The sequence below is a fragment of the Terrapene carolina genome, unplaced genomic scaffold (genome assembly GCF_002925995.2).
Source record: "Terrapene carolina triunguis isolate 2854851 unplaced genomic scaffold, T_m_triunguis-2.0 Scaffold838, whole genome shotgun sequence".
NCBI classification, from domain to species: domain Eukaryota; kingdom Metazoa; phylum Chordata; order Testudines; family Emydidae; genus Terrapene; species Terrapene triunguis.
In genome coordinates, this window is record NW_020665189.1 from 13,169,238 (window position 1) to 13,185,276 (window position 16,039).

Sequence of the window (16,039 nt, forward strand, 5' to 3'; positions counted from 1 at the left end):
GTCTCTGTACACAGAGAGCTGTTACCCTTCCCTTCATAGTTATGACACGCCCCCCAAATCACAGATAGTGTTGGACGTTCGGTTCCACACTGGCTGTGATTTCTTCCTGGAGTTTTAGGAGAAAACAGAGTTAATAAGACATACTACTGATTATATAAAAACTAACAATGTTTCATTCCAAGAACAATTGTTAACCAGTTAACTCTGGGAAACTTTCCCGGGAGAGTGCATCAGCCACTTTGTTAGAAGCTCCCGAAATGTGTTGTATTTCAAAATCAAAATCTTGGAGAGCTAAACTCCACCGAAGAAGTTTTTTGTTATTTCCCTTGGCGGTATGAAGCCACTGTAGCGCAGCATGGTCTGTTTGTAGTTGGAAACGCCGTCCCCAAACATATGGGCGTAGCTTTTCCAGCGCGTACACAATGGCGTAGCATTCCTTTTCGCTGATTGACCAGTGACTTTCCCTCTCAGACAGTTTTTTGCTGAGAAACACGACAGGATGGAATTCTTGATCCGGTCCTTCCTGCATTAAAACTGCTCCCACGCCTCTCTCGGAAGCATCTGTGGTTACTAGGAACGGTTTGTCAAAGTCTGGGGCCCTTAGCACAGGGTCAGACATGAGTGTTGCCTTAAGCTGGTTAAAGGCCTTTTGACACTCATCAGTCCACTGAACTGCATTTGGCTGTTTCTTTCTGGTTAGGTCTGTCAGCGGGGCGGCGATTTGGCTGTAGTGTGGTACAAATCGCCTATAATATCCGGCCAAGCCTAAGAAGGATTGGACCTGTTTCTTTGACTTTGGAACCGGCCACTTTTGGATAGCATCCACTTTGGCCTGTAGGGGATTTATAGTTCCTTGACCCACCTGGTGCCCCAGGTACGTCACTCTATTTTGGCCTATTTGACACTTTTTAGCCTTAACAGTTAGTCCTGCCTGTCGGATGCGCTCGAAGACTTTTCCCAGGTGCTCCAGGTGCTCTGTCCATGAATCAGAAAAAATGGCCACATCATCGAGGTAGGCAACTGCAGATTCTCCCAATCCCGCTAAGAGACCATCTACAAGTCTTTGGAAGGTGGCGGGTGCATTTCGCAACCCGAAAGGGAGTACATTGAATTCGTACACCCCTGCCTGGGTGACGAAGGCTGACCTTTCCTTAGCGGGTTCATCTAGTGGTACTTGCCAGTACCCTTTGGTTAAGTCTAAAGTAGAGATGAATTGGGCATGTCCCAATTTTTCCAATAGCTCATCTGTGCGTGGCATTGGATAGTTGTCAGGACGAGTTACAGCATTTAGCTTACGGTAGTCCACGCAAAAGCGTATTTCCCCATCTGGTTTGGGAACTAGAACCACTGGAGATGCCCATGCACTGTTAGGGGGCGGATTATACCCATCTGTAGCATGTCCTGGATCTCCCTTTGTATAGCAGCTTGGGCATGAGGTGACTCCCGGTAGGATGGGGTTCTAATTGGGTGAGCATTACCTGTGTCAATGGAGTGGTATGCCCGTTCGGTCCGTCCTGGAGTGGCTGAGAAAATCGGTGCAAAGCTTGTGCACAGCTCCTTGATCTGCTGTCGCTGCAGACGTCCCAGGGTCGTGGAGAGGTTCACCTCTTCCACGCCACCATTCCTTGTTCCTTCGTAGTAGACACCTGCAGGCCACTCCGCGTCATCTGTTTCCTGGGCTGTAAACTGGCAAACGTTTAATTCTCTGGAATAAAAGGGCTTAAGAGAATTAACATGGTATACCTTAGGCTTTATGTTGGAGGTGGGGGAGGCTATGAGATAGTTAACAGCTCCTAGGCGCTCCTGGACCGTGAATGGTCCTTCCCACGACGCTTCCATTTTATGGGCCTGGAGCGCCTTTAAGACCATGACTTGGTCTCCTACTTTGAAGGACCGTTCTCTGGAATGTTTATCATACCAGGCCTTTTGCTCTTCCTGAGCATCCTTTAGGTTTTCTTTAGCAAGGGCTAAAGAGTGTCGGAGGGTGTTTTGTAGGTTGCTTACAAAGTCTAGAATGTTAGTTCCTGGAGAAGGCGTAAACCCCTCCCATTGCTGCTTCACCAACTGTAATGGCCCCTTAACCTCGCGGCCATACACAAGTTCAAATGGTGAAAACCCTAAACTGGGATGTGGTACAGCCCTGTAGGCAAAAAGCAACTGCTGCAACACTAGGTCCCAATCATTGGAGTGTTCATTTATGAATTTACGTATCATGGCCCCCAAAGTTCCATTAAACCTCTCCACCAGACCATTGGTTTGATGGTGATGAGGGGTGGCAACCAAGTGATTCACCCCATGAGCTTCCCACAGGGTTTTCATGTTCCCTGCCAGGAAATTAGTTCCCGAATCTGTAAGGATGTCGGAGGGCCAACCTACCCTGGCAAAAATGTCTGCTAATGCCTGGCACACACTTTTAGTCTTGGTGTTGCTTAAGGGTACAGCTTCCGGCCATCGGGTAGCAAAATCCATGAAAGTCAGTACGTACTGCTTTCCTCTGGGTGTCTTCTTTGGGAAAGGACCCAGAATATCCACAGCTACTCGCTGAAATGGGACCTCAATTATGGGTAGTGGCTGGAGAGGGGCTTTAACCTGGTCTTGGGGCTTTCCCACTCGTTGGCACACCTCACAAGACCGGACATAATTAGCAACGTCCTTGCCCATTCCCTCCCAGTGGAAGGACTTCCCCAACCGGTCTTTGGTTCTGTTCACCCCAGAATGGCCACTGGGATGATCATGGGCTAAGCTCAAGAGCTTTACCCGATACTTAGTGGGAACCACCAACTGTCTTTGAGGATGCCAGTCTTCCTGGTGCCCACCAGAAAGAGTTTCCTTGTATAAAAGTCCTTGTTCTACAACAAACCGGGATCGGTTAGAAGAGCTGAGAGGCGGTGGGGTGCTCCGTGCCGCCGCCCAAGCTTTCTGAAGGCTGTCATCTGCTTCCTGCTCGGCCTGGAACTGTTCCCTTGATGCTGGAGACATCAGTTCCTCCTTGGACTGTGGACTGGGGCTTGGTCCCTCTGGAAGCGATGCAGGTGCTGGGGCTGTTTCCACTGACCGTGAACCGCTGTCCGCTGGTGCACTATGTGGTATCTCAGGCTCTGGCTGAGCCTCTTGGGTAGGGTTATCTGCTGCTTCCTCCAGTTCAGGCTCGCTGGTGCCCTCTGGCATTGGAGTTGTAGACGGGTTTGCAAGCGCTGGACTCAGTGCCGGCAATGGTTCTGGTGCTGGTTGCGTTGCCAGTTCCGGTTCCGGGACTGGCTTTGGCTGGGTCTCTGGGATTGGATCCACTACGGCTGTTGCAGTCGTTGGCAGGGGATCCGGTTCCACCACCTGTGTTTGGGTCTCCGGTAACACAGACGGGGCCCTGGTGGACGGCTCAGGAACAGGGATGGGGGTGAAAGCTTGCTTAGCCTGGCTGCGGGTGACTATTCCCACCCTCTTGGCTAGCTTCACATGGTTGGCCAAGTCTTCCCCCAGCAGCATGGGGATGGGATAATTGTCATAGACTGCAAAAGTCCACATTCCTGCCCAGCCCTTGTACTGGACATGCAACTGGGCTGTAGGCAAGGTTACAGACTGTGACACGAAGGGTTGAATTGTCACTGTAGCCTCCGGGTTGATGAGTTTGGGGTCCACTAGGGATTGGTGGATAGTTGACACTTGTGCCCCAGTGTCCCTCCAAGCGATAACCTTCTTTCCGCCCACTCTCAAGGTTTCCCTTCGCTCCGAGGGTATGAGAGAGGCATCTGGGTCTGGGGATCTTTGGTGTGATTGGGGTGTAATGAACTGTAATCGGTTAGGGTTCTTGGGGCAGTGAGCCTTTATATGCCCCAGTTCATTACATTTAAAACATCGCCCTGCTAAGGTATCACCGGGGCGATGTTGGTTGATGGAGACTGGTGTGGTGGGGTGAGAAGGCGTCTGGGGTTTCCCTTGGGATGTGGGTGGGGCCTTGGGTTGTCCCCGGTGGTAAGGTTTTGTTTCGGCTTGCCCCTTCTGATATTCGCTCCAACTGCTACTAGCTTTTTTCTTTTCTGTCACCTCCACCCATTTGGCTCCAATCTCCCCCGCCTCGGTTACAGTTTTGGGCTTCCCATCTAGGATGTACCTTTCTATTTCCTCAGGAACACCCTCTAAAAACTGCTCCATTTTTACTAGGGAAAGCAGATCTTCCAGAGATTTAACATTTGCTCCTGATACCCAGGCATCACAATTTTTGTCAATGTGGTAGGCATGCCGGGTAAATGACACATCTGGTTTCCACCTTAGGGCTCTGAACCGCCGACGGGCATGCTCGGGTGTTAGCCCCATTCTGAGTCTGGCCTTGTTTTTAAAAAGTTCATAACTGTTCATGTGTTCCTTAGGCATTTCAGCCGCCACCTCTGCTAAGGGTCCACTGAGCTGCGGTCTCAGCTCTACCATGTACTGGGGTGGAGGGATGTTGTATCCAAGGCAGGCCCTTTCAAAATTTTCTAAGAAGGCCTCAGTATCATCGCCTGCCTTGTAGGTGGGGAATTTCCTGGGATGGGAAGTGGTACCTGGAGAGGAGTTGTTAGGATGGTCTGATGCATCCTGCCTAGTCCTTGCTGCTTCCAGTTCCATCTCTTTTTCTTTCAGCTCCATCTCTCTTTTATGGGCCTCCTGTTTGGCTTTTTCTTCTCTTTCATGGGCCTCCTGTTTGGCTTTTTCTTCTCTTTCATGGGCCTCCTGTTTGGCTTTTTCCTCTCTTTCATGGGCCTCCTGTTTGGCTTTCTCTTCTCTGTCTCTCAGCTCCATCTCTCTCTTGTGGGCCCCCTCTTTGGCTTTCTCCAGCTCCATCTCTCTCTTGTGGGCCCCCTCTTTGGCTTTCTCTTCTCTGTCTCTCAGCTCTATCTCTTTTTCTTTCAGCTCCATAGCTCTCTTGTGGGCCTCCTCTTTAGCTTTTTCTTCTTTGGTAGTCATTTTCCTGGTTTTCCTGTGCTGGGTCACCCCCTCTGCAGTTGACTGAAACTGGGATGTACTTAGCTGTGGCTGCTGCTGAGTTAACAGAGACTTTCTAACAAGCTACTCCCGAGGATGTAAAAAGAAAAAAAAACAATTCAACTTGTAAATTGCCTTTACCAGTTCAAAGTTTGCTCACTGATTGAACCCTTCTCTTAACAAAGGACCTCGTTAAAAAAAACTTAACACCTCTGCCTTCAGGCAAGGAGAGATAAGATATGCATCTACCTTCAGCTCTGCTTTCCAAGCAGCTAGAGGGAAAAAAAAATCTCTTACTGGCTTTTGGGTTAAAACGATCCCACCGCTGCCACCATGTCAAGGCTGGATCCCCACTTTGAACTTTAGGGTTCAAATGTAGGGGCCTGCATAAAAACTTCTAAGCTTATCTACCAGCTTAGCTTTGGTCCGCTGCCACCATCACAAGAATTCCCTCCCTGGGAAGCCTTGAGAAACCTTTCACCAATTCCCTGGTGAACACAGATTCAAACCCCCTTGGATCTTAAAACAAGGAGAAGTTAACCATCCCCCCTCCTTCCTTCCACCCTCCTTTCACCAACTCCTGGTGAATACAGATCCAAACCCCCTTGGATCTTAAAACAAGGAGAAATCAATCTGGTTCTTAAAAAAGAAGGCTTTTAATTAAAGAAAAAGGTAAAAATCATCTCTGTAAAATCAGTATGGAAAATACTTTACAGGGTAATCAAACTTAAAGAGCTCAGAGGACCCCCCTCTGTCTTAGGTTCAAAGTACAGCAAACAAAGATACACACTCTGGTAAAAAGGTACATTTACAAGTTGAGAAAACAAAGTAAATCTAAGACGCCTTGCTGTCTTTTTACTTACTAGTTTGAAATAGGAGAGACTTGTTTAGAAAGATGGGGAGAACCTGGATTGATGTCTGGTCCCTCTCAGTCCCAAGAGCGAACCACCCCTTAAAACAAAGAGCACACACAAAAGCCTTTCCCCCCCCAAGATTTGAAAGTATCTTGTCTCCTTATTGGTCCTTGGGTCAGGTGTCAGCCAGGTTACCCGAGCTTCTTAACCCTTTACAGGTAAAAGGATTTGGAGTCTCTGTACACAGAGAGCTGTTACCCTTCCCTTCATAGTTATGACAATCTCTTTGGAAGCAAAATGCATAGCATGTAGACAAATCCACGCCATACCAGAAGGTTGTAAGATACTCCAATATTAAAAAGGTGTTAGAACTACTTTCTGACACATCTCTGCAGAGTAAAAATATTTCTATTCATCCTAACATAGAACATTTAAAAAAGATTCTTCACCTTTTCTGACAAATTTGTAACATTAGAATCTTTTCCCCCAATAAATTGAAGAGCTGAATTTTTCAAACTGACTGGACAATAAAGTTACCCATATGGGGGTGTTGAATTATATTTGCATTTCTGTCTATGCTAAACATTAAAATAAACAATGGTGAGAACAGGTGTCAGAAAAGTTACCACAGGGATAATTGGTTTGTGGCAGCTAATCATTCATAGCTATGATGCTTTTTGATCCTTTGATGTCAGCTCTTACTATCATTGTGAAGCTGAATTCACCAAGCATTGGATAGTTCACCCAATAATATGAAACATGAGCTGGGTTTAGACCATTGTGAGGCTGGTTAGTTTTCCCTACTGATGTTCTTTTGCAATAGTAATCCTGCTCAGTATAAAAGGAACCACAGGTTCAGACATTTGATGTATGCGCTTGGCTGAGCCAATGGGATGAAGCTACTGTCTATGGGATTATGACAATGCCTAAATCAGAATCCCTCTGTAGTAAGAGGAGGCCCTGAGATATAAACCTTGGTATCAGAGGCCTGGTATGAGGCCTAAGGCCTGAACTAAAGTAATGGTCAAGACTTTGCTAACATAAAGCAAAGTTAAGCTGTGAGCCAGAGGCAGGCCCTGCTCACAGAAGCTGGCAGGAAAAGGGCTGATGTTGTATAAATATATGTTCACCTAGCAAAGTTAAAGTACAGAACACACTATACTGGAACATTCCACAGATAACATGGAACAGGCCGACTCATCCCAATGACAGGGGCAAAAGGGTAAAATGATGGATAGTGTTGTTTTGTTCAAACCAACATGTACAAGGTGAGAGGCGGCACCTTACTACGTAGAGGGGTTGTACCTTGCTGTGTAACGGGGTTGTACCTCAATACGTCAGGAGTGATGTGTAAATTGTTTGTACCTGTGTATAAGAATGTATCCCTGGGGTGGTGTCTTTGTCCGGTCACGGGGGCAGTGGAAAGTCCTGCCACTGAGCCGGGTCCTTGCCAAGAGGCACTTTCTCGTAGTATATCTGGTAGACTAAGTAATCTATGGGGAACTGCAATTGTGTCCAAGGTCGCAATAAACCTAGTCGACGTGACTTTGCATCTTACTAGACTCTGTGGTTATTGGGGGTTCTCTTCGGGTCTGCTGTGTCAGCTATTTGTGCAAAGCTGGGGCAGCACACAGAGGGAACAGACTCACGCAGCCGAGTGATATCAACATAGGAGAAAGCAGAGCACCACACCGGTAGCATCTGACAACACCCTCCTAAATGTAATGGCACTTCAGCCTGGTGGCAGACATAGCCTACCACGCTCATTTTCCACATTTTCACACCAACACTGCAAGGTAGTCTGCTGACAATCAACAACTATGATGGAGAGGATTTTTTTCTTTTGGTTGGTATGTTTGCTAGGAACTAGACAAACCATAAAACTCATTTCACACAAGGATCTAAACTAGCTATCAGACTGTAATGATTTTCAGTCATTATCAATTCTGATTTAAAACGGACAACAAAAGGTAAAAGGTTTTTGTATCCCATCACCAACTCACAGAGGCACTTATAACTTCTGAAGACCTGTCTGCTCACAAAATAATGAAACAGACATGCAGAGCAGAAAGACAGGGCAACATGCACATCAGAACACCAAATCAAAGTTTGAAGGTCTAATTTTAAGCTTTCCAGCCCTGAGTATAACTTTTATATCAAGAATTTCACTGTCAAGCCTTCATAGATCAAAAATGAAAATGGTACAACTCAGTCTTGTACTTGACAGATTTTTACTGCAATTCTCAAAAACAAGTATCATCTAAGATCTCAACTTAAAGCAGCTGCTTTATGTAGTCTCAATACCATGGTTAATCAAATGGATATATGTCAACAAGTCACACCACAGAGAGCTTTACTGGCAGAAGGGACAAAATATTGGGAAAATATCTGAAACCATTTAAAGGCAAAAATCATTCAAATTCTTCCTACAGTAGCAAAAAGAAAAATTACTTTCAGGACTACCAATTTAAAACACGTCTATTTCCTGCAAAATTTAAATCCCATAAAAACACCCACTTGAACTTTGAATAAATTAGCATTTGTAAATTCCTAGACGTCTGCAGCTGGAAACTGCATGTGCAAATACTTCTCTTTACATTTTCCTAACTACATTTAGAACTGCACAGCATTTAATTCACACACAGCTATTGCAGACACTGAAAACACAGTAACAACAGGGAGTCCGGTGGCACCTTAAAGATGAACAGATTTATTTGGGCATAAGCTTTCGTGGGTAAAAAACCTCACTTCTTAAGATGCATCTGAAGAAGTGAGGTTTTTACCCACGAAAGCTTATGCCCAAATAAATCTGTTCGTCTTTAAGGTGCCACCGGACTCCTTGTTGTTTTTGTGGATACAGACTAACACAGCTACCCCCTGATACTTGAAAACTGTGTGCAAATTGTTAAACTATGCCTTTTCTCCTGTTCATAGCCCTTCATGTAAACAGAAGGAGTGTGTGTGTGTGTGTGTGTGTGTGTGTGAGAGAGAGAGAGAGAGAGAGAGAGAGAGAGAGAATGAGCATTCTCAGGGAGGTGTCCATCCAAAAACCACGGATCTGGATGCCTGAATCTGCCATTGTGTTGTCTCAGCAGTTATGGAAATGTCCGGATTGGGAGAGGTTGCTTCAACATGTGGAGAAGAGGGAACCAGAATTGGCGAGGCCAAAACAGAGCGATCAGAATGGCTATCGCTCTCCCCCACTGGAGTTTGTGGAGGCCGCAGGATTGAAGTGTCTGTGTGGGGAGGGAGGGGGCGTAGTTCGTCTGGTCTGACCAAATCGACGACCAGAGCATCACCCAATGAGTGGGCACAAAGTCCTCCCTGGAGTAATACTGGGTGCAGTTGTTGGTGGTGTGTAATGTAAAGAGGTCTCTGATTGGTGCATCCCAGCAATATGTCTGTGATTATTGTATCATGCAACTCCCATTTGTGGTCAGTTGCAAAGTTCTGCAGATTCTCTCAGTGGATCACATTCTGGATGCAAGGCAGGTAGGCTGCTGGAAAAAGGATATGATGTCTGAGAATAATTGCCTCCATATGCAGCACTGGGGACCTTGTGCTCCCTTGTTTATGTAGTATGCTGTAGTCGTGTTGTCTGACAAGGACGTGGCAATAGAAGATAGCTAGTAAGAACATACGGCATGTTTTGCATACTACCTGAAATTCAATATGTTTATGTATCCTGGCCTCTTGCATGATCCAGGTGCCTTGTGTCATGTGATCTCCAACATGACTGCCTCAGCCTGAATAAGAAGTGTCCCTTATTACTGTCACAGTCAGTGAGCATGGGCATACCAGAGCAGACTTGGAGCAGGTGTTTCCACCAAAGAAGAGAAGAGATACTTAATGTTCCACTGGAGGTTATGGTGTCCATGAACTGGTGGATAGGAGAATAGATTCTTTGGAGCCATATAGAATCATAGAATATCAGGGTTGGAAGGGACCTCAGGAGGTCATCTAGTCCAACCCCCTGCTCAAAGCAGGACTAATTCCCAACTAAATTATCCCAGCCAGGGCTTTGTCAAGCCTGACTTTAAAAACCTCTAAGGAAGGAGATTCCACCACCTCCCTAGGTAACCCATTCCAGTGCTTCATCACCCTCCTAGTGAAAAAAAGTTTTTCCTAATATCCAACCTAAACGTCCCCCACTGCAACTTGAGACCATTACTCCTTGTTCTGTCATCTGGTACCACTGAGAACAGTCTTGATCCATCCTCTTTGGAACCCCCTTTCAGGTAGTTGAAAGCAGCTATCAAATCCCCCCTCATTCTTCTCTTCTGCAGACTAAACAATCCCAGTTCCCTCAGCCTCTCCTCATAAGTCATGTGCTCCAGCCCCCTAATCATTTTTGTTGCCCTTTGCTGGACTCTTTCCAATATTGCCACATTCTTCTTGTAGTGTGGGGCCCAAAACTGGACACAGTACTGCAGAATAGAGGGGAATGATCACGTCCCTCGATCTGATGGCAATGCTCCTACATATACAGCCCAAAATGCCATTAGCCTTCTTGGCAACAAGGGCATACTGTTGACTCATATCCAGTGTCTCGTCCACTGTAACCCCTACGTCCTCTTCTGCAGAACTGCTGCCTAGCCACTCAGTCCCTAGTCTGTAGCAGTGTATAGGATTCTTCTGTGCTAAGTGCAGGACTCTGCACTTGTCCTTGTTGAACCTCATCAGATTTCTTTTGGCCCAATCCTCTAATTTGTCTAGGTCCCTCTGTATCCTATCCCTACCCTCCAGCGTATCTACCACTCCTCCCAGTTTAGTGTCATCTGCAAACTTGCTGAGAGTGCAGTCCACGCCATCCTCCAGATCATTAATGAAGATATTGAACAAAACTGGCCCCAGGACCGACCCTTGGGGCACTCCGCTTGATACCGGCTGCCAACTACACATGGAGCCATTGATCACTACCCGTTGAGCCCGATAATCTAGCCAGCTTTCTATCCACCTTATAGTCCATTCATCCAGCCCATACTTCTTTAACTTGCCAGCAAGAATACTGTGGGAGACCGTATCAAAAGCTTTGCTAAAGTCAAGGAATAACACATCCACTGCTTTCCCCTCATCCGATGGACTTGTGATCGTCCAGTTTTCCTAAATAGTCCTGAACCACTTCTTTCTCCACAGAGGGCTGGTCACCTCCTCCCCATACTGTGCTGCCCAGTGCAGCAGTCTGGGAGCTGACCTTGTTTGTGAAGACAGAGGCAAAAAAAGCACCGAGTACATTAGCTTTTTCCACATCCTCTGTCACTAGGTTGCCTCCCTCATTCAGTAAGGGGCCCACACTTTCCTTCACTTCCTTCTTGTTGCTAACATACCTGAAGAAACCCTTCTTATTACTCTTAACATCTCTTGCTAGCTGCAACTCCAAGTGTGATTTGGCCTTCTTGATTTCACTCCTGCATGCCTGAGCAATATTTTTATACTCCTCCGTGGTCATTTGTCCAATCTTCCACTTCTTGTAAGCTTCTTTTTTGCATTTAAGATAGCTGTAGACAAAGGTGAAGGTGGGCAAAGCGTGTGATGTATGTGCATGCTGCCACTTGCCCTAGGTTGGAAAGGCAGGTCCTGGCTGAGACCGAAGGGTTGGAGGTTATCGGAGCTATTTGTTCTAGTAGGCTCTGGAATCTGTCCTGTGATAGATAAGCTCATGGGGAGGTCATATCAATGTGAGCTCCTATGAATTCCAGGGACCGTGTAGGATGCAAAGTCAATTTTTCAACATTGATGCTCACTCATAGGGAGGAGAGGAGAAAAAGCTGGGATGATGATGCTCGCACTTCCTGTTTGTACTGCACTGCTAGTAGCCTGTTGTTCAAGTATGGAAAGACAAGGATTCCCTGAGGTCGTAGGTGAGCTGCTACCACACACAAAACGTTTGTAAAAACCTTATGGGACCCTGGTAAGTCCGAATGGGAGAACCCTGTATTGGAAGCATTGATGCCCCACTTTGAACCTCAGGAACCTTCTGTGGGTTGGGTGTATGTCGATATGGAAGTAGGCATCTTGCATATCAAGAGCTGTAAACCACATGCCTCTGGGGAGCGGGTGGGGGATGTGGAAGAAGCATGGTCAAACTATAGTGTAGCAGCATGAAACAATGTCCAAGACCCACTTGTCCAAGCTAGTAGAAAGAATTTGAGATGATCACTGAAAGGGGCAGAGGGCAAGAGTGTTGTTGTACAGAGTGGTTGACTGCTATCTAGGTGCACTCAGAAATACTGCTTTCATAATGATTAAGTGTATTGCTCAGAGGTCTGCAATGTTGGAACAGGTGGATGGGCTCTGTGTACCTTAGGGGCACTTCTGAGGAGACTCATAGGCCCATTGGTAGTAGAAGTGTAGCGTTCTACAGCGTTGGACTGGTGGTGGGCAATAAAATTTTCTTTTTGGTGCCAGTGTAAAGGTGTTTGGTGCCCCCAGGATTGTAAGGTGGCTTTTAGTGCGTGTAAGGAATCAGTTTTCTGGTTGAAGAGAAGAGAAGTCAAAGAGAAGGTCCTTGATTTTGTTCTGCACCTCTCTAGAGGAACCTAAGGAATGTAACCGTGACTCCCTTCTCATGACAATTCTGGTAGCCCATACACATGAGGATGTGTCCACTGAATTGAGTGCAGCCTGAAATATGGACTTGGTGACCCTGTAAAATTGCTTGGAATTGAGGACGATCCTGCTGAGAGAACTTATGTGCAAATTCTTCCATAGTTTATAAAGTCATATAAGTGCAAGTAGTTAGAGAAATGGAGCTGTAGTCCAGCTGAGGAGAAGACCTTTCAATCCATGAGGTCTAGTCTCTGGTGGTGTTGTTTGGTCCACTCTGACACAGCCTGTATTACCAAGGAGTTAGAAGAAGGGTGTGAAAATAAAAATTCTGACCCTTTGAGGGGGTGGGGGGGTGGGAGGGGAATGTAGTATCTTTTCTCAGCCCTCTTCAAGATCGGTGCACATGTTACCAGGGTATGACACATGGTGTGCAACAGTTGAAGAACAGTGTTGAGTGGTAAGGCCACCCTTGCCAATACTGATGTGTGCAGAATGTCTAATAATTGGTGCAGACTGCCCTGCACCTCTTCCAGTGGGATCTCAAGAGCATTGGCTATTCTCTATAGGAGATCTTGAATCTGATGATAGTCATCTGGAAGGGAGGAAGGTGATGATGATACAGTTGTATTTGGAAATGAAGGGAACCTCTTCAGATCAACCGGAGCTGGGCTGATCGGTGCATCATCAAACTCCATTGCTGGATGTCTACAGGATGAAGGGCAGGGCAGTGAAACAAGGGAGTTCTTCAAAGCCAAACGAGACTGTTGTGAATGTGTATATTGGGGCCATGAGCTCCAATATGGCCAACCTGGTTGATCCTGCTGCTGTTGTACTTTGCCCAAGGAGCCAGACACCAGCTTCTTGGGTAACATACAGTAGGAAACTGCCACAGAGCCGTCGGAACCCTCTGGTAGTCATGTTCCCAGAACAGAAGCCCAATGTCCATATCCTCAAATTCAGAGGAGTCAGGGTCGTGCATTAAAGGCGGTGCTGACAGAGCCTTCAGAACAAGATGCATTGGAGAAGTACAGCCAGGAGGTAGATGTAATGCAGGAGATGGAGCCCTCTGCAGAGGTGAATGCACCAGGACACATGGAGACCTCACTCCTTTCAGGGCAAACAGTTCATGAGGGCCAGAAGTGCTTCTGAGGGCAGGTCTACACTCTAAAGCTGATCTAACTTGTGTTGCTCAGGGGCATGAAAAAGACACTTCCTCCTCCCCCCTCCGCCAATTATGCAAGTTACAGTGACCTGAGTGCTATGTCAGTGGGAGATGTTTTCCCGCCCACATAGCTTCTGCTTCTCACGGAGGTGGAGTCATTATGCTGATAGGAGAGCACTCTCCTGTTGGCATAGACCACCTACACCAGATGCGCTACAGCGGCACAGCTGCATCAGTGCAGCTGTGCCAACATAGTGCTTCTAGTGTAAACCTTCCCCCAGTCTCCCCAGAGTCAATGGTACCTGGTCTATTGATGGGACTGGAACCGGTAAAGGCACCTGTCTCAGGACTGACCATTCATGGGACACCAGCGGAGCCGAAGCAGGCTGGCAGGCAGCGCAGCCTCTTATCATTCTTGTGCTGTAGAGAATAATCTCATGTTGTTAGGGAGATAGGATTCTATTAGACTGGTAGCCTTAAAAGTTAGAGGAATCCTATGTTAGCATGATACTTTACTAACAGATTTATTTCCTCCTTGGGGAAGTAAGAAGAGAGGGCATATTAATAAGTTCAAGCTGCCTAAATCCACTCAAATGTTACACAATAAACCACATCTAATTCTTCATGTGGAACTGATTTACTTTTTAGCTCCCCTCTATGCAATTTTGGGGCAAGTGACAATCTAATGAAGCAAAAGATTCGGTGAAGTTGAGCAGATCAACGACTGCTCATCTGAAGCAATGTTTACATGTCTCTTCCCCTCACCCCAAGACACACAGAATTATGCTGTGTTTCACTTTATTAAGGCAACTCACAAAATAGAAGCAGAAACATGTTCAGTGAGGAACTAACCGAAAGAGAATATTTTAAGCTATTTCTTAGAGAAGTTTAGATTCTCTTTCATTCAGCAGAATCTAGATAGATATTTGAAGCAGACAATTTTATATTGGAGTAGGTCATTCAAATTGCATATACGTTAATGCAAAGGGAATTGTGTAAAGTTGAAATTTAATATGAGTTTTAGAATCTCAGTGAGGTGCTAATATATTATAGCCAATTATTAATTATGTGTTTCCTCCTGCTATTTGTTTTATTAAATAAAGTATAAGCCAACTGCAGAGACAAAATGAAGCCAAAAGAAACAGCATCCCATTTCTATTATACATGTTAGAAACAGGGGAGAAATTCCAAGGTACCAGATTAGTAATTACTGTATGCTAATCACAATGTTTTACTCATTTTAGTAATACAGCCAATCTATCAAAGAAACAAAAAGCAACGTGAAAATGTCACTATTATACCTAAAACTAATACAGATGACATACTGTAAGGTTATAATATTTGCCAATATATGACAAATATGACAGCTGGTTAGGAGTCATTAGTGCTTCTCTATTTAAAATATATGTTAACACAGTGATCTAGGTTTGCCTCACTTACACAAAGTGACTTCTGACAGGATCGGAAGCCTAAATGTTCCCAGCTTAACGTGACTATGGAAGGGAATGAATTTCCTAATTGAAAATGCAACCCTGTTGCTGCTTTAAAAAGGTAAAATTACAAGCATTATCCTTTCTCCATTTTACAAGCATTTCTAAGGCTACTGGCATGCAGACATATACATTAATGACAGCGGTTATTGTACTGGGGATTATTGGGACCAAACAAAAAAATAATTGTGCCTTACACATACCTTGTCTTGGAAACTCATCTGACTCCCTGTGAACTAAGTCAGAAACTCTATTTCCGTAGTGCATTCTGGTGTCATGATCATAGGCCTTCAATGTCTCACTTGAGCTATAGGACTTCTGAGTTGGTACTCGGCAGTCCTCACTGTCCAATGAAGAACTTGTATAGCGGCATTCCTTCCCACACCGACCTCTTGTTAGAGAGCGGTGTCTTCGGTCTTTTATATCCATTATTCTGAGTCAGGTAGAAAAATCAACGTTTTCAGAATAGTTTATCTTTAATCTTGGGGCTAGTCACTCTACCACCTAAAACCAAAAGATAATAAAGAGTGAGAATTGGAGATACAATATGCTGTGACATTTCACTTTTCTTCACTTGTTCAGAAACACAAAGTGGGCAAACTTGATGGAAAATAAGACCTTGACATGAAGTTCCTTATAAACTTACATAAATTGACTTTAATGGGGGAAAGAAGAAAAAGGAAATGGATTTAGCTGTAAGATTTGTTTCATTTAAACTATGTTTTTATAGAAGGGTTTAAAAATTGATAAAAAACTACTGTAATCTTTTGATTTCCGAATGCACTTTGATAACACAAACTCTGACAGCCTGACATTAGCTCTTGCGATTAAACAGTACAAAGAAAAACAGATTCAAACCAACTAATTATTTCCTTTTGCTGCAGGAGGGCCTGGAATGTGGAGTGTCATGAAATCGACAATTAAGATTGAATCATGCAAAGACAGTTACAAACATAAGGCATTAATATTCAGCATTAATGAATTACAATGGTACACATTACATGTTGTGACCATGTGAGTGTACA

At 45.3% G+C, this 16,039-nt stretch overlaps 1 protein-coding gene across 2 annotated transcripts in view; it reads right to left on the bottom strand.

Annotated features, from left to right (window-relative positions):
* Positions 1–15,443, bottom strand: part of TENM2 (teneurin transmembrane protein 2) — an 828,204-nt gene extending 812,761 nt beyond the window's left edge. For both annotated transcript variants that reach the window (XM_026660851.1, XM_026660852.1), the window contains exon 1: positions 15,218–15,443. In XM_026660851.1, the coding sequence (XP_026516636.1) occupies positions 15,218–15,443 (226 nt within the window). The remainder of the gene's footprint in view (positions 1–15,217) is intronic.
* Positions 15,444–16,039: the final 596 nt, after the last annotated feature.